General features: G+C 64.2%; 2 protein-coding genes across 2 annotated transcripts in view; one reads left to right on the top strand and one right to left on the bottom strand.

The window, feature by feature from the left end:
• CACNA2D4 (calcium voltage-gated channel auxiliary subunit alpha2delta 4) overlaps positions 1 to 26701 on the top strand; it is an 80111-nt gene extending 53410 nt beyond the window's left edge. The window contains exons 27-38 of the mRNA XM_032646993.1: positions 17360 to 17421; positions 17807 to 17851; positions 18042 to 18104; positions 21514 to 21584; positions 21991 to 22066; positions 22484 to 22536; positions 22803 to 22858; positions 23192 to 23212; positions 24031 to 24148; positions 25379 to 25491; positions 25797 to 25879; positions 26597 to 26701. Of these exons, the coding sequence (XP_032502884.1) occupies positions 17360 to 17421; positions 17807 to 17851; positions 18042 to 18104; positions 21514 to 21584; positions 21991 to 22066; positions 22484 to 22536; positions 22803 to 22858; positions 23192 to 23212; positions 24031 to 24148; positions 25379 to 25491; positions 25797 to 25879; positions 26597 to 26701 (866 nt within the window). The remainder of the gene's footprint in view (positions 1 to 17359; positions 17422 to 17806; positions 17852 to 18041; positions 18105 to 21513; positions 21585 to 21990; positions 22067 to 22483; positions 22537 to 22802; positions 22859 to 23191; positions 23213 to 24030; positions 24149 to 25378; positions 25492 to 25796; positions 25880 to 26596) is intronic.
• Positions 272 to 6109, bottom strand: LRTM2 (leucine rich repeats and transmembrane domains 2). Its single transcript, XM_032647217.1, has 3 exons — positions 5997 to 6109; positions 3266 to 3856; positions 272 to 726 (listed from the first exon to the last, which is right to left on the bottom strand). The coding sequence occupies exons 1-3, from the start codon at positions 6061 to 6063 to the stop codon at positions 272 to 274; spliced, it is 1113 nt and encodes a 370-aa protein (XP_032503108.1). The 5' UTR covers positions 6064 to 6109.
• Positions 26702 to 26970: the final 269 nt, after the last annotated feature.

The raw sequence follows: 26970 nt of genomic DNA, 5'->3' as shown, positions 1-26970 counted from the left end.
CAGAGGAGGGGGGTGTCACCGGCTGTGACTGTACCGGGAGCCGCAGCGGTACGGGGGCGCTGGGTCCAGGAGCCTTTGCTCGCACACACACATCTTTTCTGCCCGTGGGCCAGAGCGTTTGTGGTCCAGAGGGGAGCGTCAGTGTACTGATACCTTCCGGACGCTCCGGTGTCCCTGGAGACACGGGCCCATTTGCTGGCGGGCTGGGGGGAAGGTGGAAAGGGGGCGGGAGAGGGGGGCTGGCGTGCCCCCCCAGCCCCGCCCTGGGCTCTCAGGCCACAGAGGAGACCTGCTTCCGGTCCTCGTGCTCGGCCTCCGCGTCACCCATCAGGGGCTGGCGCTTCTTGAGCTCCCGATGGTACTTGGCCATGAGGGAGGCGTAGATGCAGCCGTAGGCAGCGGCCACCACCATCATGACGCAGACCACACCGCACAGCACCCCCGCGACGATCACGGTGCCGATGGCCCGCCGCACACTCACGGGCCGTGGCCTCTGCTTCTGGGGGCAGGCGGTGCTGGGCTCGGGCTCGGGCTCGGGGCCCGGCTTGGGCTTGGGAGGCTCCGGGCTGGCCTTGGTGCAGGGTGGCCCGGGGACCTCCAGCCCGGCTGAGCTGTTCTGGTCCTCCAGCTGGGAGCAGTAGTTGAACATCTCCATGGGGACCACGCGCATGTCCTTCCCCCTCAGCTCCTTGGGCAGGGTGCAGGCCAGCTGATCCAGGCGCCCCCCTGCATCAGGAGAGAGAAAAGGGGGGCTGAGGCCGGCACTCCCTCCCCCAGCCCCAGGTCCCCACACGGAGGCCCGGGAGGCCTAGTTTCCATCCGCAGCGCTATCAGTCCCGGAGTCATGGCGACAGGAGAGGAAGGGGATAGGTTGGGGGACTGGCGTACGGTGTCCCTGCTCCCATCTGATAGAGAAACAAACATTCCCACCTCTCCTGCCCCCAGAGTCAAGCTGGCCCCCGGGTGCTCAGGAAAGGGGGGCCAGGAGCCCTGCCAGGCGGCAGCCCGTGCCTGTCCTAAATGACCTCTCCACTGACCGCCGTCCGTGACCCACGGCTCTGCTCTCCCCAGCGACTGCTCCCCCCGCGCCCCTCCCGCCCGCACAAAGGACAGAGGTCAGAGCCTCGGCCCTGCTCCTCCATGCGGGCGGGACCGTGGTTCCTAAGGCTCCTCCTTGGAAGAGGGAGAGGGGGGCCCAGGGACAGCAGTTTCCTCCTTGAGGGCAGTGGTGGCCCCCTCGGCAGCCCGGCCACAGCACCCGTGAGCGCAGTGGCATCTTGGGAGGGCACCCTGAGGACCCCCGAGGGCAGAGGAGGGCGTGTGGGCAGCGCAGGCTCACCCCGCGGCCTGGGCGGGGAGGGTGCAGAGCACAGGTGGGGCGAGAGGAAGAGGAGCTGCCCAGACGCCCCCCTTTTGGCCTCTTCGGGCAGCCCGAGATCTAGACGCAGGCGCGGCCCCCAGGGAAGTGCCTGGGCTCCTGCAGCCCCATCGCCGCAGTCTCCTCACACAGCAGACGTCAGTCTTTCCCGGGTGCTGAGGAAAAGAGCCCAGGTTTTTTGTTCTGGTTTGGTCTGCGTTTTTTTGGAGGAGCGCATGGCGGAAGATAACTCTACTAGTGCAAAGTTCCTAAAACGTACATCCCCCTCCGTGCCCTTCAGCTCCCGGTGACCGACGACTGGAGGGGCAAGGACGTCCCCTCCAGATCACACATCGGTCTGGCTCTCCAGACCCCTGTCCAAGGCTCACATCCCGTGAACTGTGTCCAGGGCCTTTGCACGGGCGGGGCCTGGGTGTGGAGATGCAGCCACCCTACCTCCCTGCTCCAAACACCTGAGGCTGACTCCCTCCCGGCCAGGGCATCCTGTGCAAATCACTTTACGTATCCGATTGCTGAGGAGTCTTGATTTTCTAGGCTGTCAATAAGAATGGCCGTCTCAGCTGCCGCTCAGTTAGGGTTCAAGTGGGTCACGTACATGGTAAGATATTTGGAAACTGGAAACCATGCAAGTGTTATTATTTCTCCTCTCACAGAAACGGGAGAAGTTATCACAGGGACTAACATCTTATGGCACTTTATCGTTTGCAAAATGTTTTTAATTAACTAACACGTGAGAATATTATGCAAATAATTAAATTGTGGAAACACTACGAAACAAAGGGAGTAAGACTTTGACGAAGGCATCAGTGTTCGCTTCACATCGATTCACTCGTTTGGCAAATTCATGGAGCCCTACTTCCTGCTGGACACCAAACTGTGTCTAATTAGGCCCGGTTAATATTATGACTTCCGCCAGCCAGCGGACACATAAATGAGTAAGTTTTACTGCGGACTCCTTTATGCTGGGTCCTTTTCCAGACGCTTCCCATGCGTTACCTACCCACTCCGCACAGTGATTCTCTGAGATAGATTCTCTGAGATTGGCCCCATTTCACAGATGAGGGTGCAGCCACAGAGAGGTCAGTGAGCTCTCTCGAGATCACACACGGCTAGTAAGTGGCAGAGCCACGAGGCAAAGCTGGACCTGGCGCTTTTAGCCAGCAGGCTTACTTCTCTGCCCTTGTCCATCTCATTTAATCATTCCGAAGGTCATTCTAGGACTTTCCCGGGTCACCGAAAGGGGAAGCATTTGGCTTCTCAGTAAAAGCTTTGATAACAGAACTTCTAGGGAGGAGGAGTTGAGATCATCGTCAAAAAGAAAATGTGACCGCATTTGTGGATTTGAACTCGATTCCGCCCTCCCGGCACTGTGGGTACTTAAGAGGTGGCTGCATTATTCAGAGGAGCGAGGGTCGCTTTTTTTTTTTTTTTTTTTTTTTTTTTGTGGTACGTGAGCCTCTCACTGTTGTGGCCTCTCCTGTTGCAGAGCACAGGCTCTGGATGCGCAGGCTCAGCGGCCGTGGCTCACGGGCCCAGCCGCTCCGCGGCATGTGGGATCTTCCTGGACCGGGGCACGAACCCGCGTCCCCTGCATCGGCAGGCGGACTCTCAACCACTGCGCCACCAGGGAAGCCCGCGAGGGTGGTTTTATCCCTCCTCCTCCCCCCGGGCCAGGGAAGCCTAGAGGCAGAGGACAATGATACTGTGTGTTTAAGTCCATCCTGAAACCTACAGAAGTGAGAGCCAGTTACAGAGAGTCAGCCTGAGGAGACCGGGCAGAGCAAGGCGGCTGGGAGCGGAGGGGGTGGGAAGAAGGGGGCCGCGGAGCCCCTGTGCCCACCGGTGGCCAGGCCGGGCCCACTCCTCCCCGACCTGACCCGTGCTCACCTCGGTAGGAGAACCACTCTAGCCAGTGCTTGAAGTCCCGCAGGTGGCAGTCGCATTCCCAGGGGTTGTCCCCCACCTGCAGCAGCTGCAGGCTGGCCAGGGGCTCGAAGGTCCGCCGGTCCAGGCTCTGCAGGCGGTTGGCGCGCAGGAACAGGGAGCGCAGGGCGGGGAGCCCGTCAAAGAGGCCGGGCGGGAGCCGGGCCAGGCCGTTGAGGGACAGGTCGAGGTGGCGCAGGCGCGCCAGGGGCCGCAGCAGCTCGGGGTCCAGCGCGCGGAGGCTGTTGTTGTGCAGCCACAGCTCCGTCAGGTTGGCCAGCCCCCCGAAGGCGGCGCGCGGCAGCCCGTCCAGGAAGTTGTTGGAGAGGTCCAGCCGCTGCAGGCCCGGCAGGCCGGCGAAGGCCCCGGCGGGCAGGGAGCTCAGCCTGTTGTTCAGGAGCAGCAGGCTGTGGGTGGCGGCCGGCAGGTCCGCGGGCAGCGCGGCGAGGCCCCGGCCGCTGCAGTCCACCTGCAGGCCGTGGCCGTCGCACGTGCAGGGCGGGGGGCAGGCGGGGGCGGCCTCCGCCGTGCACAGGGCGATCCAACAGGCGAGCCCTGCGGGACAGACGGGGCATGGCAGGACTGCGGGTTGCCGCTCCCACTGCCTTCCCCTCCCATCCGCCTCCCATCACGCGGCCTCACACCGATCCCCTTTGGCCCAACCACGCGCGGTGCCGTAGTGCTTCTTGACCACGTAGAAACACAACGAACCCCCCGCAGCACATGCATGTGGACGGACACCGCCGGGCAGCCGGGGTCCCCACACGGCCCCGACACCACAGACGCTGATGCGACAGAGGATGTGAGGGTGTCAGAGGGGCCGCCCCATGTTCCTCTCCCAGGGCCGCTGCCATGGAAGGATTCTGTCCAGAGAAAATGGCTCTGCTTCCTTCCCCTCTGCACCGCACCCCCCACCACCACCACCTGGAGCTGCACGGGGCTGATGGCCGTGCATGGCAGGGGCCGCGCTGCACACACGAAGGGGTACACCGACCCCTGCCACCACTTCCCCGGTCTGCATGAGTCCCACATCCAAGGTGGGCCAGCGACTCAGGGTGACGAGGGAGCCCGGGCCCGCCCGGGCCCCACCCCAGAGACCACTGTGGAAACGGTGGGGTGAGATGCTGAGTTCCACGTCCACGTGGAGGATGCTGGGGTGCGAGTCCCCAAAGTTGTGGGCCCGGGGCAAGTCCCACATCTGTTCTCACTCTACAGCCACCTTGCCCTTAGCCCGGGCCCCTGTCCTCAATTTCCGCAGGACAGATCTGTTGACAGAATTCCTTTCACAGTCCCGTGTTTTGCCCAGGGCCCCTGTGGCAGGGCTGCAGGGGGACGGGTGCTCAGAGAACAGTCCCGCAGGGCAGCTCGTTCCGTGGCCCACCCTTCTAAGAGTGACTGCAAAGCCCCCGACTGTCCCCCAGGGTGTCCCTGTGGAAGGGGAGGATCCCACCGGGCCGGGAGGAAAGGCCCCAGCCGAGGAGTGCTGGCCGCTTGGCTCCAGCTGGAGGGGCAGCAGCTGCCCTGACCAGGGGTCTGGAGGGGACGGTCCTGAGTCTGTGTCTAGTAGGGGTCTGCTGTCTAGTGTCCCAAAGGGCAGACCCTGAAGGAACAGGGTGGGACTGCACCCCCCTTTCCTAGAGGATCGGTGACTCCTGAGAGGCACCTGACCTGCCAGGCTGACACCTGAGCGTCTTTGTTCTCGGGGGGAAATGAGCACAGGCACGGCCATGGACGCCAACTGGAAGCCCTTCCGGCCCCCTGAGGTCACCTGAGGGCCGCTGACCCTCTCGCTGTCTGAGCTGTCTGCGGCCAGGTCAGCCTGTCAGACGACCCCCGCCGTGCCTTGTGGAAGTCAACTGAATTCCTCAGACCTCACTTTCCCCAGAAAAACACTCAACCCATCCAGCCTCCCTCTCAAATGGACCAACATAACTACGGGTCACTGTCCCCCCACCCCCAAGAAATTCAGGCTGGCGTAAAAGCTCTGGTGGCAAGAAAACAGAGCCCTGTGTTGCGAGGTGTTGAGTGATTCAAAAGGAAGTTGAGAGGGGAGCTGGGTCCCTCGGGATCGCTGCTCTCTGGGGTGAATAAATCAGGCCGCTTGTGTCTTGGAGCGGCAGCATCACAGGGCTGACCGTGCGAGGGCAGGAGTCAGGGACGTCCCTCGAGACCACTCTTACCTCTTACCCTGTAGCCTTGACCCTTCACCTCGTGAAGAGAATTCCCAGGGCTTCCTTCACCCGACAGCTCACAAGGTTCCCTTGTGGGGAGTGGGCGGCCTCTGTCTCCCCATATGCAGGAGGAGGGGCTGAACCCGCTCCCTAAGGCCCCTTCCAGTGTCACGTCCCCCGAGCCCCCTGGTTCCCCCCCCCCATCTCAGAGCTACAGGGGCTGAGCCCTAAGGGAGGCCTCCAGGCCCACCCAGCTGATGGCCGAGCAAGGAGAGGGCGGTTTGCCATTAGGGCAGCAGGACTTGCTGGGGCCCCTGGGGGTGGAAGCAGACCCACCTGGGGGGACAGAGCTGCCTGTGGAGCCCCTGCCCCCGACCCGCCCGCCACAGAGCTCAGAAGCAGCTCTTCCCCCGGCACCGCGGGCAGGGCTGCGGGGACTGGGCCCTGCTTCCCAGACCCAGGCCGTGGACGCCTGGGAAGAGCATCCCTGCATCCCCACTAAGCCGACCCCCGCCTCCACTCACAAGAGATCTGCCTCCACAGCGGGGCAAACCAGGTGCTCAGCTCGGGGCCGCTGCCCGGGGCCAGCATGGTGGCTACACGGCTGTCAGGCCCGGCACCTCGAGGGAGAAAGGAGCCCCTTGTCCGCTCGGTCAGTCCTGAGAGAGAGGGAGAGAGAGCTGAGCGGAAGCAGGTGTCAGGCCGGTGCAGCCCCGGGTTATGGAGGGGGCCCAGTGTCTCTTTACCCTCCCCTCCTGTGTTCTCGGCTCTGATTCCCTGGGCGGGGGGGGGGGGGGGGAAAGAGGAGCAAGGGGGCCAAGAAGCCAGGAGCCTCTGCCTCCGTCGACAGCAGAGGGCGCGTGGAGGGGCAGGCGGGCATCCCAGGAGCCCTGGGGCCGGAGACAGTGCTGAGGCCAGTGCTGGGCGATGCAGGAGCCGTCCACCCGCCCTGCACCCCTCACCTCCCGCCCAGCCTCTCCCCGCCTCTTCTTGTCTCCCTGGATGATCTCGTAAACGTGTTCGGAGCCACGTGGCCTCCTCTGCCTCTGGGCTTCCCCCACGTCCCAGGCGCGGAAATCGTCGAGGGCCAGCTGGCCCCCCAGCCCCACTGTGCTCTTACCATGGCCCCCGAGGAGGCAGAGACCAGGCCCCGCGTAGGGGCGGCCGTTGGCTCGCGGGTGAGGCCCAGGCCCGGCTCTTGCCACGGGGAAGCCCCCTGCTTGCCCTCCGCGGTCTCCCGGCGGGTGAGCGGCCGTGCTCTGTCTTCTGCCACCGGCAGGTCTGGGATAAACCTCATCAGCTCAGGGGCTCGTGCTGCAGCCGCTGCCGTCGGGCACAGGGGCAGGGAGAGGGCGAGGCTGCAGCTCGGAGAGCGGCTCCTCTTCCCGAGGGGCGAGGGGGCCTCCCCCTTCCCAGGTGACCTGCCCTGGTCCCACTCCCTTCCAGGCGTGGCCAGGGGCCCGTCACAGGGGCGGGAAAGGGGACTGCGGGCCCCCTGCCGCCGGCCCAGCGCGAGGTGGCGAACGGACAGAGACGGGCCAGCAGCCTCCCCTGCTCGGTGGCCACGCTGGACCCGGGGGCTCCAGGCTGCAGCCTCCCGCTCCCTCCCACAGCCGCCTTAATTCTGGGAGCCTGAGGGGCTACTGGCAGAGCAGAGCGGAGCTGAGGGGTGGGGGCAGCCGCTGGAAACTCAGCATCTGAGCAGGATCTCCCTCAGGCACTGGGGGCCGCTTCCGTCTCCTCCCCGCTTACCGCTGCCAAGCAGCCTCCTGGCCCCACGAGCCCACGAGCACCACAGCCCCGGGGGCCCGCAGCTGGGCCCCGGCAAGGGCGCCCGCTCAGGATGGGGGCCCGCCGGGGAGGGGCACCGCTCGGGGGGCCTGTCTGTCACTCTGGGCTTCACCCCCCACCAGGGGCCTCGCAGAGGCTGCAGAGCGAGTCGCCCTGGGCAGATGTGGGGCGAGGGGTGCAGACCCACATGCCTATAGGGCATGTGGGCTGGGGGTGGAGTAGATGCCCAGAGCAGCTGAGGGGTCTTTTCCAGCTACCCTCCCAGGGCCAGGTCCCCGGGGCTCCTGGCTCAGACTCCCAGGTCAGGGAGGGCTCTGGGTTCGAATCCCTGCCGGCCGCTCCCTCGCTGTGTAACTTAAACAAATCACGGAAACCCTCTGGGCCTCGGTTTCCTTATCTCTCAAGGTGATGACCAGAACACACGGCCCTCCGTGAGGGTCACTCTGATCGGGGGAGGAGAGCTAGCATTTGCTGAATTCAGGAGACCTCACCTTGCAGGGCAGTCTAGGGGACTCCAAGCTTGGACCTGAGCCCCAGGTAGACGTAGGGAGACGTCAGTGCCCTGTGTCCGCGGGGAGGGGCGGCGGCTTCCAGCGCGTCTGCGGGACCTCTCTTTCTTGGTCCCCCAGTCTCACACCTGGGTGTCTTTCTCTGTGCCTGGGCCCGTGCCAGGCCAGCAGCCGTCACATGGCGGTCACCGTGGGCCGCGCTCGCACACAGCCTCCCGGGCCTCCGTCACTGAGGACGCCGTCCACCCTCTCCGTGAGCCTCGGCCCCGACCCCTGGAATAGTCCCACACTCCTCTCGCCAGCGAGGACCCGCAGGTCGGCAGCTCACAGCGCCCACACGGTGTCAGGGGGGTCAGCAGCCAGCCAGGCTCAGAGGTGGAGCCCAGCGTGCCTGGTCACACGGCCGGTCAGGGACACAGGCCCGCTCCCTGGGGACTGTCCCCTGGCAGTGGCCCCTGGGGGGAGACACGTGTGTGCGCTGAGCGGGGTGTACACACAGGCTCCCAACACAGCGTGTGATGCAGACCACCCCCCCAGAGAGCGTGCAGCCACACACACACACACACACACACACACACACACACACACACACACACACGGGTGCACTCACGCGCACGCTGGCAGCCCTCCAGCATCCCCAGATGCTGTCACTCCCGCAGTTCCCGCGTGTCGCCGGCAGACAGATGCACGGGGGGACCTCCAGCCCGGAAGCAGGGCCTAGAGAAGCCCCCCGAGGGCCGCCCCCAACCCAGGACCCTTTCCACACTCAGACCCACGCCCTGGGATCTCTGGAGAAACGTGACGGGAACAAGGCCCCCAGGTCCATGGGGATGTAGCCTGCGCTCCCTGGAGACCACAGAAGCACCCCTCAGGCGCTGTGGGGTCCATCACCCTGCCCTCCAGCCCACCTCCAACCCAGGACCCCTTCCGGCCCCCAGAACCATCTACCTCGTTAGGAAAGGGGTGACCTACATTAGGATGCCAGGAGCACAGCGGCCCAGGCAGGCGGGGCCACTGCGGAATAAATTCACACCGTCTGGGAGGGAAGTCCCCGCCCAGGTGGGAGAACGGGCAACAGAAACGAGTGAGGTGGCGGTCTCGGGGCTCCAAGCCCCACAGCCTGTGGGCATTTCTGTCCCAGTCCCAGGGACGGGGACACAGAGAGGAGGGTGGACCCAGCGGGGTCCCCAGCCTCCTTCGCTGGGCTCTGCTGAGAGAATCAGGATAGAGGATGGGGCTGAGGAGCTGCAGGCCGAGTGACGCCCCCCCGCCAGGATAGGAACACGGGCTCTGGGCCCCAGCCCTCTGCTACTCCAGCGTGGTCCACGGGCCAGCAGCAGCAGCCTCGCCAGGAGCTTCCCAGACCCGGCCCAGGCCGACGGGGTCAGGATCTGTCTCTCAACGAGACCTCAGGCCAGTCACGTACCTGGTCACGTTCGAGAAGCCCTGGGCCAGGTCACTTCTCTCCCAGCAGCGCAGACCCCGGCACCTCCCGGGAGGCCGCGGCAGGGGATGGCCGGGGCCGGGGCAGCCGGGGGCGGCGGAGATGGGGGATGCTGGCGGTAACAGCTCTGCAGGAGGGCTCCGCGTGGGGGGAAACCATGCCCGCGGGGAAACACCTGTGTATGGTTCCCAGTCCCCGCAACAACTGTCTGGGGTTAGAAGCACTGTTGACACCATTTTGCGGATGGGGACACGGAGACTGGGGACAGGTAGTAACCTGCCTAAGGGCAGGCAGTGGGAGGGTGCAGCCAGGGCCCAGGCGGCCTGGCGACAGAGCTACTGACCAGCGGCCTCACGAGCCTGGAGGCCGGCTCTGCTGACCCGCCTGCGTGTGGAGGCTCCTGGAGCAGGGGGAGGGCTGCACCCTCGCGTTTGTGCAGCGCTTCACACCGACCGGCCTCTCCTCGTCCTCCCGCTGCCTCTCTGCGCCCGACGCGGGTGCCCTCATCAAGCCGGGTCGCCCCCTCCCCGCCAGCCTTCTTCCCGGGGGCATCACAGATGCAGTGGGGAGAGGGAGGCAGGGGTCTAGCTGCGGAGGGGGTGGCGGGCTGAGGTGAGGAGGTGGGCTGGGAGCCCCGCGGGGGTGGCAGCAGGGCAGAAGGGCCCACGGGCTCCTGCGGAGTCACATGGGGTGTGGCAGCCCCCCGGAGACTGGGGGTGCGGGGGCGGGGACGGCTTCCCTTCCCCACGGGAGGAGCAGCCTGCCTCGCTCCCACCCCGCCGACGCCCAGGTTAGGGTGGGCACCCTGACCCCTCTGTGCTTCTGCCCCCGACTCCTCCTCCGGCCAGGGTTGGCTCAGTCTCCAGCAGGAAACCTCCAGCAAACCCACCCAGGCCTGGCGTCCGCACCCTTCCTCTGATGCTGCGTGGTCACGTCCATCCCCCCAAGTCAGTGTCCAAGCCGCACAGCCATCAGCGCCCACTGTGCCTTGACCTGAGGCTCCTGCCCCCCGGGATGTCTTGCTGGCCTGCCGTGTACCCCCTCCCCAGGGATCTCCCTTTGGTCAAGGTTCCCCAACCCGGGACAGGGCCTCTGCGCCCCTCCATTGTGCAGACAGGTGAAGGTCACGGGCTACCGAGCGGCAGGGACGGGACGGAGGCCACGCCTGGGGCTTCGAGGGCAGCACCTTCCCACCCGCCCGGCCGGGCTGAGGGGCACCCGGACAGGGGGACAGCGGGCGCCCACGCTGAGCCCTGGGCGTGCCATCCAGGCCGCGCACTCCACCTGCAGCCGCCAGTCTGGCCTTCCAGGCCCTTCCCACCTCTTCCCTGCCTGGCATCCCCGTAACACACGCGGCCCAGGCGGCGCGGAAGCTGGTTTTTTTAATCTCTAAATTTGTACTTGGAACAGACAAACCCCCTGGTGCATTTTTAAACGCGTGCCCTGTTCTCATGCCCGCCTTCCTGCAGCCTTGCTTCCTTGTCATCCTTCCTTGTCAGACGTTCCCACTCCCAACCAGACCCTCTGGAAAGCGGAGAAAAGCCACCATCACCCCTCGCAGGAGCTGCTCTTGGGCCCGCGGGCCTGGCTCGGGGGTGGGCGGGGTGGACCCAGGCAGGCAGGGTAGAGAGGCCTGATCTGTGTAGGAGGAGGGGGGAGGCCTCCCCAGGCACCCCAGCCCTAAAACACCCGCCTCCCCGTGCCCCTCAGCGTTGGGGGCTGGAAATGGGAGCAGGGTTTGCTTGTCCCAGGCGCAGCTTCCAGCCAAACCCCAAAGGAACAAGATCGGTTGCTGAAGAAGCTCCCCCCACCCCCCGTCCTCCTCCTGGCACCCCCAGCCGGCTTCCCTGGTCTCCCTCTCTTGGCAAAGCTGGATGGAGCCTGTGCCGGTGTGGAGGGGGACACGGCCGCGGGTCCCGTCCCAGCTGCACTCCCCGGCCCATCTCCACACGCTCAGCCCGCACCCCGGCCCCGTAGTTAGCTCAGCTGCTGGGTGTCAGTCTGAGCCAGGCCTGACAGCCAGGTGCCAGGGTCCCCACCAGCCACCCCAGACAGGCAGACAGCAGCTCAGGGAGAGGATGAAGGGCCCCGAGAGTGAGTGGGGAGGTTGGGACTCCCGGTCAAACGGCCTCCGTTCTGCCCCGGGCCGTATACCAGCCACCCCTAAGCTGAGTCCACCCCGCCCCCCAAGGCTTCCTGAGCTCTTTCGTAGGTAGAGAGGGTGTGCGGCTGGGGGACCCCAGCTCCATCCGGGCCCAGGCAGGCTGGGAGCAGAGCTGGAGCCTCGAGGAAGGGCCGGAGGAAGGGCTCCGAGGCTCCTCTCCCGCATCCACTCCCGGCCACGCCCCCCATACGAGCAGGGGACTCAGGTCCAGCTGGGGGGACCCTCTGCACCCCTGTCCAAGGACAGCCTGCTAGAGGCCAGCGCGCCTCGCTGAGGGCGTCCTGTAGAGGCCGGTCAGCACCCCTGGTCCCTGCCCCCGCCTCGGCGCCAGCCCTCCAGCCTGCCACCCCACAGACGTCCTGTGTGCCGGCCCTGTCACCAGCACCCCCTTCCCCCTGGCACCCAAGTCCCTGGGGCTGCCTGCTGAGCCGGGCATGCAGGCGGCACAGGGCTCCTGGCTGGCGCCCCCCATGCTGCAGGGACCGGTTTCTATGCCACCGGGCCTGTCATCCGGCACTGGCAATGCCTCCTCCCCTCCTTCCCCAGCAGAATTCCAGCTCCTGTCCCCAACGCTGGGAGGTCAGAGTTCCCTGTGTCCTTCGCCTGCCCAGGGGTCCGGTCCTGAGCACCGCCCCAGCCCCAGCCACTGCCCCCAGGCAGGAGGCAAAGCAGCTGTCCATGCAGGCAAGGAACCCAGCGGAGATGGGCTCGGCCCCAAGCCTGGCCCCTGCACCCGCCCCCCGCGCCCCTGCCCAGCGCACGGCACTCACCTTCCGCACCCCAGCGAGCGCCCTGAATCAAGTGGTCTGAGCCGTCCAGTGAGCCCCTCCTGGGGTTCCTGGAGAAAGGAGACAGCGAGCGCAGCAGCACCAGCCTGATCCCCCAGCAGGACCTGGCACGCAGAGCCCCGGCGGGAGGAAGGAACGCCTGAGGCCGTCTCCCACGGCGGGCGGGCGGGCGGCCGGGTCTCGGGAGCCGCGGAGAGGGGCAGGCGGGGAGGGGAGCGCGTGTGCGGAGCAGAGAGCAGCAGAGTGACAGCGGGGGAATGTCCGTGATGACAGCGACAGGCGCGCACACAGGAAGGCGGGCGCACGGAAGGCGGGCACACAGGCGCACACACACCGGAGGCGCTCACCCTTGAAACGCTCCCTTTTCAGGGGGAGACGCTGCCATGAACTCCAGCAGGAGGAGGACTGTTTACCAGGTCCTCTATTTTCTCTCCCCACCCCCGCAGGTTCTCCCTGCCCTGGCTGCCGCCCCCTCTGGCTTTATCCCCTCTCCCCTTGCCTTTGGGGACACCGGGGCAGGACCCAGGGGACAAAGGCTCCGGGAAGCTGGGTCTGCATCCTGCTCGGAGGTGGGGGCAGTATCTCCCACCCTGCCTGTAGGAAGGGAAAGCTGATCTGGGTCTCTGTCAAGGGGCGGCTTATTCCAGAGGGGGTACCTGGAGGGGTGCACGGGGACCCATCTGCCCGGTGGTCCTTCGGAAAGGGGCCCTAGGCCACACAGCCGGGGGCACACGGTCACGCAGAGGTCACTGAGCCTCGTGACCCCAGACCGGGGCTATCTGGGGAGGGAAATGCAGGCAGGCTGGGCCGGGGGCCTGGGGTCAGGTTGCCTGGGGCACCCTGGGGTGAGCCCTGAGGAGGGGCCAAACCCAGCCCGCCTCCCGGGCCTGGCTTCTGCTCCTGGCTCTGGGCTGGATGGGAAGAGACTGGTATCGAGAACTCAGAGACGTCTTTACCAGCCAATCAGGACAAAGGAGTGGGAGAAACTGATATTCCAAGGGAAGGCAAGCGTCGATCCAAAGGAAAGAAAGCCAGGCACCGAGTCAGGGGAGGAGCGGCGGCCAGAGCTGGACCCGAGGTGACCTTCCTGGCATCTCTGGAAACCTGCCTGACAGCCAGACACGTGGCATGTTTCTGGCATCCCTTTTCCATTCCGCCTGCTTTCTGGGGGATCCACTGTCAGCCCTGGGTGCGGGTTGAGAGACACCCCTGACTCAGGACGCTCCCACACCCTCTCTGTCTGCTCCGCCGTCCGACACCGCAGGGATCCCGTCTCCCACCCCACGCCCATGTCACACGCACCTCGCCTGCCCCCAAACACGCTTCCTGTCCCCCAGCTGCAGTAGAGTGTGTGTCCTTCCTTGAGTCTGGGACCCTCTCCTCACCCACGGGGTACATCCCGCTCCTTGAAAACTCAACCAGAGCTCACGTCCTGGTGCACCGTCCCAGGCTAGTGCCCGCGGGACCTTCTTCTCTGACCCGTATCACAGAGGACGCGTGGCAGCTTTCTGTGGGTGGTTCACCCCCTTTCCTACACCGGGGGCTGTCCCGGAAGAGGGGTCCACCTCGCCAGGCTGAGTGAGGAATGAGCCGGAAGGAAGAGCCCAGCCGGGTGTCAGGGGCCCAGAGGCTGGACTGTGTTGCACGCCGACCCGCCATCAGCTGCCTGTTAGCCCCACAGCCCGGGGCTGCCCTGCAGTGACCAGGAGGGACGACCAGGTCTCTGGGGTCCCTGGGCACCGGCTCCCCAGCTGGTGCCTAAAAGATGGGCCCCCGCTGACCCCGCAGCCCTCGCACAGGTCAGCACAGCCTGCAACTGGGCTTCGAGGACAAAGTGGATGGGAGGGCGCGGGGCACGATGGAGTTTCTGCCCCACGGGGCACGCTCCCCCCAGGGAGGGTTTCTGTGTGTGCAGCACAGCTGTTTCGTTTCGCCGTCTGTGATGACAAAGCGGCACGCAGGTGACAGCCAGGACGCAGAGCAAAGAGGTGCATCTTGATAAGCCGCCTGCCGCCTGTGGCCTCACTGAGGCTCTTTGTCTGCCAGCCGAGCGCGGGTCCTAGAGAAAAGCTGCTTTGCAGGAAGGCAGGCAGAGGGAAGGCGGGACCCGGCCCCGAAGGGGGACAGGCCAGGCTGGGGCAGGAGGAAGGGGGTCCAATCGCTCCTCCTCCATCCGACTGTGGTCGGGCTCTAACACAAGGACCCGCCAGGCACAGGCCCGGAGGGGGAAGCAGCCTGGAAGGACGGAGGCCTCGCCTGCCGCCGGCCGGGCCTGGCTCTCTCCTCACCATGCGCTCTGCCCTGTCTGCAAAGCCCGGCACCAAGGGCTATTCTCTGCTGCGCAGGAGGTGCTGGGGGCAGGGGGCCAGCCCGGGTCCACTGGAGCGAGGCAACGGGGGCCGAGGGCCGCCCTGGAGTCTCTCGGGAGAAGGCTGGGCTCTCGCGGTGTCTGGGGTGGAAGAGCACAGTTTGGGTTGTGAGGCAGGCGTCGAACAGAAGGACGTAACAATTCAAGCCCCGAGGTAAAGCCGTCAGGCGTCGCAGAGCGCGGCTAACAGTTCTCCCTGGAGGAGGTTCTTCTCGTGTCTCGCCTGAATTCCCCGTCTCTTTGTGGGTTCCCTCCTGGGTCCTCGAGGGCACCAGAGCCCGGCTAGCTCGCTAGCATTCTGTCCCGCATCTACAGAAGGGTGGGGCTCCACGTGGACGAAGGCGCCCACACCGGAGGTAAGGGGAAGGCTTGCAGAACTGGCTTCCCAGCCAAGTGGCTGACTCAGTGGAATTCACAAGCACTTACTTATTTAGCTCGAAAAATACTTATTGAGCCCTGATGCGTGCTAGGTGCTCTCCTAGGTGCAGGTATCGGAACTCAACCCCCCACCCTCCCGCCTGCTGTTAGCCCCCATGCTAACGGGGCAAGACAGACTATAAATGAGAATTAAGTAAATAAGTCATGCATCTTAGAAAACAAAAAGAGTGATGAGATAGAGGGTGAACGGCCGGCCGGCCGCAGGGAGGATTGCGTTATCGGGGAAGTCAGGACGCCGCTCCAGGAGACGCCGTTTGGGCTGAGATCCGACCACGAGAAGGAGCCTCCTCCTAGAGTTCTAGGGAAGAGCATTCTCAGAGGGAGAAAGCAGCCGGTGCAGATGCCCCGGGGTGGGAAGAGGCTTGGCCTCTCCCTCTCTTTGAGGGAGAAGGATTCGGGCTGAAGTCAGAGGTTGGTGGCCGGGCCAGCTGCCTTGGGGCCTTGGACACCAAATTACGAAGGAATTTCAGCTTTGCTCTAAGGGCAGCGGGAAGGCCTTGGAAGGTTTTTCGCAAGAGAGAGACGTGATTCGAGCTTCAGAAGGGTCCCTCTCGTGGGTCTGTGGGGAGCGACCCGCTCAGGGCTCTGTGGCGTTAATCCACGTGGCTCTGGGGGTAGCAGGAGGGGTGGAGAGAGTGGGCAGATGCCCGAGGTTCTGGACAAAGGCGGTAGCACCTGGGTGGGACACGGGAAAATGGTAACAATTCGGTAGGTGGGGAGGTTTGGGGAGGAAAAGCCAGTTAGGTTTTGAAGTCGTGAAGTTTGAGATGCCTACTGGTGACCCAAGGGGGCCGGCAGCAGGCAGCCGGAAGTCGTCAATCCTAGGAGCGTGGCTTGCCTTGGAGGAGCCCGTGGTTCCACGGAGACGGAGCCTGGCTCCGGAGAACAGGCTTGAGGTCTCACTCCTCCCATCTCTACCCACGAGCCTCAAAATCCTGCTTCATTAGACGGGCACCAACCCCGCTGTCTCAAGACTCCCTGTGGAGGAATCACAGAATTTCTCCCAGCTCAGAGATGCCGGGACTCCAGGAGACTTGGCGGCGAGACATCGAGAGGCCGAGTCTCGCTCGGGAGAGTCTGAGAGCTTTGACCCAGAGGCCAAGGTCACGGTAAATAAGCCTCCCTAAATCCCAAAGGTTGGAACATCCTAAGCTTTCGTGTGACTCCCCTCTGACAACTGTTAGGAGGTTCCTCTCTTTCATGCAGCCTTTTTCCACAGGTGAGAGAAATCTGTCTAATGTGAACATCAAGGGTGGTCCTAACAGGAAGAATGAGGGGAGGGGCCGAGGGGCCTCCCGCAGCCTTAGAGAGAAATGGGGGGAGGGGAGCACGCCTCACCTGCTGCACCTGGGTCTGTCCTCTTTGTCATGAACCGAGATGTGGGCCTACCAGTCCCCTTCCGGCCCACGCCTTTTACCCGCCCCCCGGACCTTGCAGCAACAAAGAAGCCCCTGAATATGATGCAAAGTCTCGCCAATGAGCCGTCACTGGGGTGACTGCAGAATGTCTCGTGAACACGGCCTAGTGGCTGGAACCCCGACCCATCCCCGCATCACAGATGAGGGCACCGGGCCCTGAGCGGGGAGCTTGCCCAGGCCTGTCAGCCCCCTCCCGACGGGGGCTCAAGTCAGGCCAGAGGAGAGAGGTGAGGTGCCTTAGAGACAGTGGTGCGTGGGTCCTGCTTCTGTGTTCAGGGGCCAGGTGGCTCGGGCGAGGCTTCCCCGGCCGTGAAGGCCCAGCGATAGCAGAGCTGGCCTGCTGTGTGGACACGACCTCAGGACGCAGGGGGCCTGGCACTCAGCACACTTTCTATATTCTTGTCTCTGACAGTAGGAGGCCGGCCTCGTTTCTTTATTCTTTTTCTTTCACTATAACCTGGCTTTCTTTCTATTCTCTGGCCCCAGATTTCTCTTGGCATCTGGGCACTGGCTTGCGTTCTCCAAGCGTTTGGGGACCAGAGCGGCGTGGCGGCCCTTGTGAGCGGCAGCATCAAAGCCTGGTTTTCTGGGGCTGGGAGCCTCCTGCAGGTCTGGGCGACACGGGCCCAACTTGCGAGGAAGGAGCCTTCTTACAGATTGGGCTGGGGGGCCGGAGTGGAGCTGGGGGGAGGGGCTGTAACTACCCACGAAGGCCCTGAAATCCAGCCTCGGTCTCTGTGGGAAAGGGGAGAGCGGCCTTCCCAGGGTGCCTGCCTCGAGCTCCAGGGATGCAGATACGGAGCCGCCGGTGCCCCCACCAGGAAGCTAGTCTGCAGGCTGCTAGTGCCCCCCGCCCCCCCGCTCATGGGCCTTCTCCCTCTGACTCAGATCTGACGTCTTCTCTCTCCACCCACCCCCACCCCATCCCCAAACACCCCCATGGCCTGGCCTGGCCCGCTCCTGGCAGCCGTGGGCGTACAGATGAGGATGGAGTTCCTGCGGCGTACGTTCTGGGCGGCCACCCGGCAGGTGGGTGCCAGGGGTCGGGCGGGGGGTGCTGGACGCTCAGGGTGAGGACCCCTGACCTGTGCACCTGGCTGCTGCCACCAGCAAGGCCCTGCCTGCATCTCAGCGCCCGGACCCCCCAGCACACACTCCCCGCACGTACATGCAAGGCACACACGCCAGGCACGCGCCACGGGCGCACCACACAAGCACACACACACGTCACACCGTGCACATACCCCTTGAGTACACACCACATTCACCAAACGGGTATGGGGCACACCCCTGCACACACATCACAGGTGTGCCGTGGACTCCAACCCCACACGGATGCATCACACACCACACACACACACACACACACACACACACACAGGTGCACAGCTCATGGTTCCCCTCTTCCCTCCAGTGCGGCGCTGCGGAGGGTCCGTGCCCGGAGAGCTGCCAGGACAGTGTGAGCTCCCCACGGGGGGAATACGGTGGGAGAGGGAAGCAGCCCCCAGCCCGCATCCTCCCGATGGGCCAGCCCCTCCTTCCCTGCAGCCCGGGCTCCACACAGAGGGCCTCCCTACACGGTCGGGCAGGCAGGGGCCGGGGCTCAGCAGCAGGGCCTGGCCTTGACCTCCTTCTGGGTCTCTTCCCAGGACCTGGACTGCTTCGTCATAGACAACAACGGATTCATCCTGATCTCGGAGAGGCCCCAGGAGGTAAGGCACTCGGGAGGCCCAGCGGCCTCGACGGTCAGAGAAAGCCCAGAAGCAATCCCGGCCCAGGGCCAACTAGAGGAAAAGGTCTGATGAAAACGGAGTCTCTTCCTAGAACCACAGCCAGCACCGCAAGACCCCCAAATCCAGACTTCTCAACTCACACGCCCAGAGGAAATCTTACATCTCGGGTCTTCTCCCACGATTGTTGGTAGGGAGTTGTCCACATGATGAGGCCCCAGCTTTTCTGTCTGCAGCCTTGCCCTGGGGGCCTCCCCCAGAGTCCTACACCCGCTCCTACTGCCCACCCCCTACCCCCCTCTGCCTCTCCCCTCTCCCATCAGTCCGTTCAGGCGGCTGTAACAAAACCCACAGACTGGGCAGCTTACAAACCACAGTTCTGGGGGCGGGAGACGCGAGACCAGGGTGCCAGGGGCCGGGGTTGGCCCGGTCCAGGTTGCAGGGCTCTCACTGTGCCCCCTCCTGGCGCGAGGGACAGGGAGGCCTCTGGGGTCTCTTTTCTAAGGGCACCAACCCCACTGTGAGGGCTCTGCCCTGGGGGGCATGTTTCAGCATGTGAATCTGGGGGACACACAGGCCACAGCGCCCACCCTTCTATCTCCTTGGGGCCGGGTCCAGGCCTTCCCGCTTCCCGTCTGGACCTCCCTTGTGGGAAATTCTGTCCTAACCCTACAACCTGGCTTTGCTGCGAAGGGAGTGAACGGTGGCAGTCCCCATCACACGGCACGGCTGCGCACCCAGGAACCCCACGTGCCCAGACGGGCCGAGGAGAAGGTACAGCCACAACCTTGTATTTGCTGAGCCCCAAGTTATTTATTTAGCCAGAAATTACACCTGAACCAATGCTGAACACATTCACCTAAAGCGATGCCTTGAAATGAGCCAGAAGCATCAAGGGGCCTCCAGCCTAGGGGACACGGTGTGTGGTCCAGCGGGAGCTTTGCCACTAATCGGACGTGTGGTTGGGTGGCCTGGGCCCATCTCCCCCTCTTGGAATAAGGGCCTGGGCTGCGTGATTTCTCAGGTCTGGGTGCCCGGGTGCCGCAGAGCCGCGGGGAACGAGCCGATCTATGACAGCAAAGTTACTCAGACTTACATTTCTCTAAGTACGTGTCTACTCAGTGTATTTACCCTTATTTTCTCAGCCATTACATTATCTTATCACCCCGTGTGTAGTTTTAAAAGGCACCTCACATCCTTTGTAAAACAGAGGACGTAAGTGAAATCTAATTTTCTTCACAGGGTTGGGACCTTCCAGGGGCTTCCACACAGCCCCCTCCCCCCACCCCAACCAGGCCCCATCAGGGGTGGGACGTCCCTCCATCATCTCTGGTGACATTATTAGGCTCATTTTATACCCGAGGGACAAACTGAGGCTCTGCCAGTTTAGGTTATTAACCCAAAAGCTCATGGCTGCAGAAGAGGCAAACTTTGAACCTAGAGATACACGTAGAGCCGCGACTGGGGGGAGGTTCCAGAAGAGCCCTCCCGGGAGGGGGAGCAGGCTGCGGGAGCAGTGGCTTTGATGGGACCGAGAATTTGTAGGGCGGGGCTGGTGTCCTCGCTGGGCTGGTGGGTGTGGCATCCGGCCTGCCAGGGGTCAGCCTCCCGCCGAGCCCCTGTCAGTCTCCGGGGCTGGTGCCAGGGCTCTGGGGGCTCTGGGGGTGGCGGTCTCCTCCCCCTGGACGGCTCTGACCCCAGACTGGGCTGTGAGGCTCTGAGACGGCTCGAGGCGGTAACGGCGTGTGCGGGCAGCCCTGTGTCAGGAGTCACGACGCCTGTGCTCGGTGGACACTGGAGACTGGAGTGAGGCTTGGCCTGAAGGTCCACGGAGCACGAAGCTGGAAGCCGGGCGCTGACTGTCCAGCCATCCAGCCATTTCTACTTTTTTAAAACTCCTTCACTCCACAGCCCTGCCGCACTTACCTGTTGCTCTGTAACAAGTCACCCCCAGCTGGAGGGCTTACACCCCAAGACCCACGATCTCCCAGCCTCTGTGGTGAGGAGCCCCGTGTGCTTGGCGGGCGGGCCAGGCTCGGGGTCTCCATGAGGCATCAGCGGGGCCTGACCTGCGAAGGGCCAGATCCCGCTGCCCCGGGGGCCTCCTGGGCTGCGGAGAGCCAGCGAATGTCAGCAGCATGAGGCCGCGGTGCCCTGGGACCGGCTCTCAGAAGGGACAGCGCCACTTGGACCGTGTTCCGTTCACTAGAAGCAGGTCGCTGGGTCCAGCCTACACACAGGGGAAGGGTACAGAGCCCTGAGGCCCAGGAGGCCGGGCGACTGTGACCCGTCCAGGCTCTCCCACCACAGACCCCCACCCCCTCCCCAGACACACCCAAGAGCCTCAAGGGCCCGTGACCTGGCCCCTCCCCCTTCGTTTGCCCCTCCCCCCCTTTCCTCCTTGGGCCTCAGAGTGCGGTAGGGGGACCAGTAGCCTCTGGGGGATTGATAGAAATGCAAGTTCTCAGGCCCCGCCCCAGACCGAGTGAACCAGAAACTGGGAGTGGGCGACCACCTGCACTGCAAGCTCCCCCCACCCCCCGAATGTTATGAGGTCCAAGGACCACTGCCCAGGACTCTGCTGGTGGTCTGGACGCACCTTGCCACCTGGGCTCACGTGCCGGAAGGCCCAGGTGACACTCCCTGTTCTGCCAGGTCCATCCCGGGGCCCAGGGAGGGAGGAGGCCTGTTGCTTCCATGGTGCCAGCGGGGGCTGCCCTCCCGGAGAAGAGGCGGGTGCTCTCTGCCAGGGCAGCCTGTCCTGGAGGTCACGTTGAACGGGGGGCACCTTTCCCCAGTGTCCAGGAGCTTGTCTTACTCTCAGGAAACTCCCCTTCCAGAATCAGGGGTCTGGACAGTGGGGATATCGGTGAATAAGCCTGGAGTCAGGACAGACTGCGGGGACAGGCTCGTGGGGAGGGAGCCAGCCTCACCAGGAGCCTCGGTTCCACCCAGATCAGGAGGCTCAGATCACTCAGCCTCGCCCTTCACTCACTCTGCCCTTCAGCAAATGCGCAAACAATCACCATGGCCTCTGGGGATCCACCCGCCAGGACCTCGCTGTCTGACACAGACACACACATGCACGTGCATAAAACACACACGACAGATCAAGTGTCACCTTCCTGCACGCGATTCACCCAGAAGTGTTCAAAGAATTCTGCACCTTTAAAAAACAAATCTGATTGCAACGCCTAGATTGATTTCACACCAACTTAGAATTTAAAAGCACTGAGAGGCGTGGCTGGAGCCGTCCCAGGAGAGGGGCCGGTGGAGTGGAGTCAGATGGGCCACGATTCAAGGGCGTCTGGAGAGGAAACCCAAACACAGGTAAAGTCTGGCACTCAGAGCCATGTCCTCATCCTGCTTTCCCCCCTCCTCGCCCTCACAGATGGGACGATTCCTGGGGGAGGTGGACGGCGCCCTCATGACCCAGCTGCTCCGCATGGGGGCGTTCAGCCGGTAAGTAGGGCAGGCGCCACACACACACCCCCGGAGTACACACTGAGGAGGGGGGGTCGGATGCTAAATGGACCAGACAGACTTCAGAGCCCGACCTCAGAACCCACAGTGAGCCCCACAGGGCTCCAGAAGCAGCCTTTCTGAAGCCTGGAGCTTGATGGGGGCAGGGGAGGGGGGAGGACGGGGAGGGGGGAGAGGGGCTGAGGTCATGTGACCCTTAGCAGGAAAACCAGATTTGCCGTTTGTTGTCTTTGAAGCAGCCCAAGAACAGAAATGTAGTTTTCTGACCTGCTGATCACGCACCCTCCTGGATCCGGGTGTCCAAAAACCTGGCTGCGAACTCCCCCAGGGCGGGGGCGGGGCGGGGGATGGGGTCCGGACTGCCATGCCCTGCTTCTGGTTTCAGAGTGACCATGTACGACTACCAGGCCATGTGCAAACCTCCGACCCACCACCACAGCGCCTCCCAGCCCCTGGTCAGCGTGAGTGTCACCCCAGACCCCGCCCCCGCCGGACGCCAGCCTGTCCCTTTCTCTCCAGGGCCCCAGGGCCACTCAGTCCTCTCCCAGTGCCCCCCGCACGCAGCCCGCTCCCCCGCACCAGGGTCTTATCTGGGCGGCCTCAGGGCGATTGCTCTGGCAGAGGAACAGGCTGCAGCCCCTTTCTTGACTGGTTCCCCACCTTCACCCCCAGTGCTGTCCACACATCATCAGGGACCCCAGAGATGCCACCCAGTGCAATGACGGGCATCGTCCGCCCTACAGTAGGAATTTCCCAGAAAACGCAGCTTTCCGCTGCTTCCGCTTCCGGGAAGGGGTGGAGGAGACCCCGGGGTGTGGTCTCTGATGGCGCAGAGCGAGGGGGCCCTGGGGCTCACAGTGTGTTCCCTCTCCTCCCAGCCCATCTCTGCCCTCCTGACTGCTACCAGGTGGCTGGTGAACGAGCTCTTGCTGTGAGTGAGGGGCTGGGGGGCTTTGTGCAGGGGTGGTTTATGAGGGAACCCTTTGAGGGGAGCTGCCGAGGTCCCCACGACCCCAAAGGAGGAGGGTGAGGTCCCCAGGTGGAACCGGCCAGGCCTGTATGGGACGCCCCTCCTACATGCCGCTGCCACCAGGAGCCCTCAGCAGGGACAAGGGTGTCCTGGGGGCGAGAGGCAGACAGCTTGGGGCCCCACTGGAGAGGGCAAGCAGGTCTCCAAGATTCACTTGTGCCCGACAGGCTCCTGCTGGAGTGGAGCGCCTGGGGCTCCTGGCGTGGGGACAGCGGGGCCGAGGGTGAGTGTTGTTCCAGCCTCCACCCGGAAACCGTCACCTCAGGGGGAGGGGCAGGGGGCTCCGGAGTCCACCGCTCACATCTGTCCTGTCGGCTTCTCTCATCACCTTCCCTCACCCCTGTGTGACGTCACACCATCCCGGGGTACCACCAATCCACGTGACATCATCCATCCCATGTGACGTCATTCACCCCGTGTAACGTCATCCACCTCGTGTGACATCATCCATCCCATGTGATGTCATTCATCCTGTGTGACATCACGCCCACACCATGTGACATCACCACCTGTTTGATATCATCACCACCCCATGCCGTGCACGGGTCCTGGGCAGCCAAGGCCGTCTTCCATCACTGTAAGTAGGGCAGCCAAGGAGCTGGGTGCTGGGCTGGGCGCTGTCCCGGGAAGCTCCCTCCATCTGGACCCCCTGACTCCAAAGGCCCCTCCCAACTTACAGCCCTGCTCCTTCGGGGTGTGGGTGTAGCCCAGAGCTCATCCCACACAAGCGCAGCCCTGCCCCAGGGAAATGGAGCACCCCAGCCCTCTCCTGGTCTGAGAGCGCTTACAGCGCCAGGAGGAAATCTGCGTGGTCCCGAGGCTGTGGCCCCTCGCGGGCGAGCGGGGTCTGCTCCCCCAGGGGTGGACGTGGGCCCTCTGGGGCGGCTGCCAGGCCTTTGCCCTGTGTTAGCTGAGTCCTTTCTGAGCCAACTCGAGTGACCACACAGGCCCCACTGAGGAGCCCAGGAGGCTGGGCGCGGGGCCCCCGCCTGGCTCTCCAAGTAGCCACGGGGGCAGGGGGCGGGGGCAGACCCAGGGCTTGTCCAGGAGCTTCCCCTTGCAGGGTGCCCGCTGGGCCCCCTGCAGGGAGGGAGGGGGCAGAGGACGAAGGGCTGCCGTCTCCCAGGGCGCCCCCCAGCCCCTGCCCTCCTCTCAGCCCCTGGACATCACTGCTGATGGTGAGGAGAGAGACGGGTATCCCCAAGGGTCCCCAAGGGCGTCACCCACGCGCAGCCACTCCCCTCCCCCGGCCCCAAGTCCTGGCCGGGAGCCACCTGCCAGTGGACGGGCGTCTCACTCCTGGCGCGGTGACCGCACTGCCCGGGGCATCAAAGCCCATCCCCGCAGCTGTGGCCGAGGCGCCCCTGAATCCACGCCCTTTCCGTGTCCCCGCAGCCCACAAGCACAAGAAGCAGGACGTGCTGCAGCCCTGCGACACCACCTACCCCGTGTTTGTGCACGAGACGGCCATCCAGGGGGCCAACGGCGTCGTGGAGTGCGGGGGCTGCCAGAAGTGAGAGGGGCTGAGTGGGACGGGGGAGGGATACCCGCGGGCGAGGCTCAGAGCAGAGACCACAGGCCGCACACCCAGGGCACCAAGTGCGGGGCTGGCCGGGGACGGAGAGGCGGCCGAGGCCAGGGCAGGCTCGAGGAAGGGGCGCCAGCTCTCCCTTAGACGTCCGTCCACACAGAGGGCTGAGAGGCCCCAGGATGCTCCTGGGAGTGGCTTGGGGCACCTGGCACTTCCATCCCTGGGTCCCACTCCCGAGGGGAGGTCGTTGGTCCCCCAGCTCCGCCAGGCCCTGACCCAGGGAGGAAGGGAGGCCTGGCTGAAAGTTCTGGCCCGCTGACTCTCACCTGGACCCCGGGCCGCCCCACCCCCAGGAGGTTCTGTCCTGACCCCGAGGCTATGGTCTCCCCTAGGCTGTGCTGGAGGGAGGGATTCTACCATCACCGCAGCCAGTTTCTCGGGAATATTGTTATTTGTACACTTATCTCAGAGGCTGGCCGTGCGGATACACGAACAGTGTGGGTAAAGCCAAGTCCTCAGAGTAGACGGACTTGATTTAAGAGGAGCTGCGTGACCTTGGGCGCATCACTTAACCCTCTTCTGGCTTCAGTTTTCCCACCTGCAAAACAGGGATAATACCAGCCTCATACGGCGCCGTGAAGGTTAAATACATACGTGTGCCTGTGTGCACGTGTGCACGTATGCTTGTGCCTGTCCACGTGTGTGTGTGCACACGTGCATGTAGGAAGTCCCCCACCCCATAGCAGACGCCGGGCGGTGGCTGTCGCCAACGCACTGGCCGAGCGAGGGACCACGACTGGCTTGCACCTGCGCTCCCTGCCCTCCAGGCGGCGTGTGGGACTGTGGGACCACCTCACGGACCAGCGCGAGCACTGCATCCCCACCCGGAGCAGGGGCGGCCACACAGCCCGGTTTGCTTGGGACAGTCCTGACTTGCTGTCCCCATGTGTGTCAACAGCAGCTCCTGTCCCCTCCCCCGCAGATGTCTGGGCTTCCTCACTTCCAATCTGCTAGGAAAGGAGCAGAGCAGCTGCAAAGGCTCGTGGGGAAAATCAGCCATGCAGCCCATCGGTTGCTGGGACGGTTCCCGGGCTGCCCCCCCACCCCGGGCTGCCCCGGCCCCTCCTCACACCCGCCTCCAAAAGAGCCTCCCCTACAAGCCCAGGGTCCAGCTGCCGCAGGAACCTCCACAAGCCAACCTCTCTGCCGCAGGACGTTCATGATGCAACAGATTCCCTCCAGCAACCTTCTCCTCCTGGTGACGGACCCCGCCTGTGACTGCAGCGTCTTCCCGCCAGTCCTGCAGGAGGCTACGGAGGTCAAATATATCCTCCCGACCCTCCAGCATGTACGGGCGAGGGAGGGGTGGCGGGTAGGACATGACACTGAGGGGCTCAGATTTTGAGAGGCAGGGGCCAGCCTCCCTTTTGCCACCAACACCACCCCTCCCCCAAGAGCATCGCTACCTGTCCTCCCCCCACCCCGGGGCCCCGGTGCTGCTTCTGACCCCGGAAGCCGCTTCCAAGGCAGCTGGTCCCACCAGAGGTCAGTTCTTCCAGAGCTCAGCCCCCAGAGTCTCCAGTATCAGCTCCGTCGGCAGGTGTGTTCACCTTAACAGGGAATTCTGCACATAACGCCACAGTCAAGTGTGACAAGATGCGCTCCCGGAAGCTCCGCCGGCGACCGGATGCCTGCCACGCCTTCCATCCAGAGGTAGGGGCTGGGGGGGGGGGCTCCATCCCCAAACCCTCAGCCCTGAGCTTGTGCCCTTCAGATGTGAGAGCGTCTGGACACGTGGATGCAGCTGTGAGGGCACCTCCGTGGATGACTGGAATCACCCATACGTGTGCATTCACGCTGGGCCCCGTGTCATTCAGATACTAAGTCAGCGGGAGGGACCCAGGGGTGTTTTACAAGGAGAGCCGCATCTCCCAGGGTCGGGGCCCTCAGTGCGTTATAACACATCCTCTCCATACGGCCCTCACTGCACTCAGCTCCACGTGGTCCAAGCAAGTAGAAGGAAACCGTCAGGCACATAATACCGCTGGTGACCGGCCCCGTGCACCCACCACGTAGCTGGGCTCCTTGTACATGGGGCCGTCCTTGCTGGACATGGCTGCCTCCACACCCAAGATGCTCCCAGAGTCCAGGGCTTCTCTGAAGCCCTTCTAAGAGGATGAGCCCACAGCCCCTCCAAGGCTGGGGCCAGCGAGAAGGCTCGAGTCCAGCTCTGGGGCTGAGTGAGCAGCCCCTGCCTTCCCCTAGAAGGCAGGGGTCTAAGAGAGGGGGCAGTGTTCCCGCCGCTTGCTGGAACTTCCCTCCCTCCCCAGCCCCTTGGCCCCTATTAGTTGGCCCCAGCGATCCCTCTCCAGACTCCCGGCCACCGCTGCCTGGGGCGGTCACCCCATCGTGAATGCTCTGGGTTCACAGGAGAATGCCCAGGACTGTGGCGGCACCTCGGACACCTCAGCCTCACTCCCCCTGTTCCTGCTGCCTCTGGGTGCCTGGGTACTGCTGCCCCAGCTGCTGCGGTGACACCTGCTCCGGCCGGCCAGTTTTGACAAGGTGACCCTTCCAGAGACATTGTAAAGAGTCAGCAGCTGAAGTGGGGTCCAGCGCTCTACACTTAGGTTCTCACCCAGGTCCATGCTCATCCCAGTCTTGGGCTGATGGTCCCCTGCCCCCGAGATTGCTGGACGGAACCAGAAATCACTCCCAGAGACCTTCCGGGTGCCTGGTACCGTCCACCCCGCGTCTCAATGGGCAGCCTCCCTGCCCTCCTACCTTCTCTTTGGAGTCCAGCG

The sequence above is a fragment of the Phocoena sinus genome, chromosome 10 (assembly GCF_008692025.1).
Source record: "Phocoena sinus isolate mPhoSin1 chromosome 10, mPhoSin1.pri, whole genome shotgun sequence".
Lineage (NCBI taxonomy): Eukaryota > Metazoa > Chordata > Mammalia > Artiodactyla > Phocoenidae > Phocoena > Phocoena sinus.
Note: the sequence above shows the minus strand (reverse complement) of the source record. Positions and strands in the feature narration are given on the sequence as shown.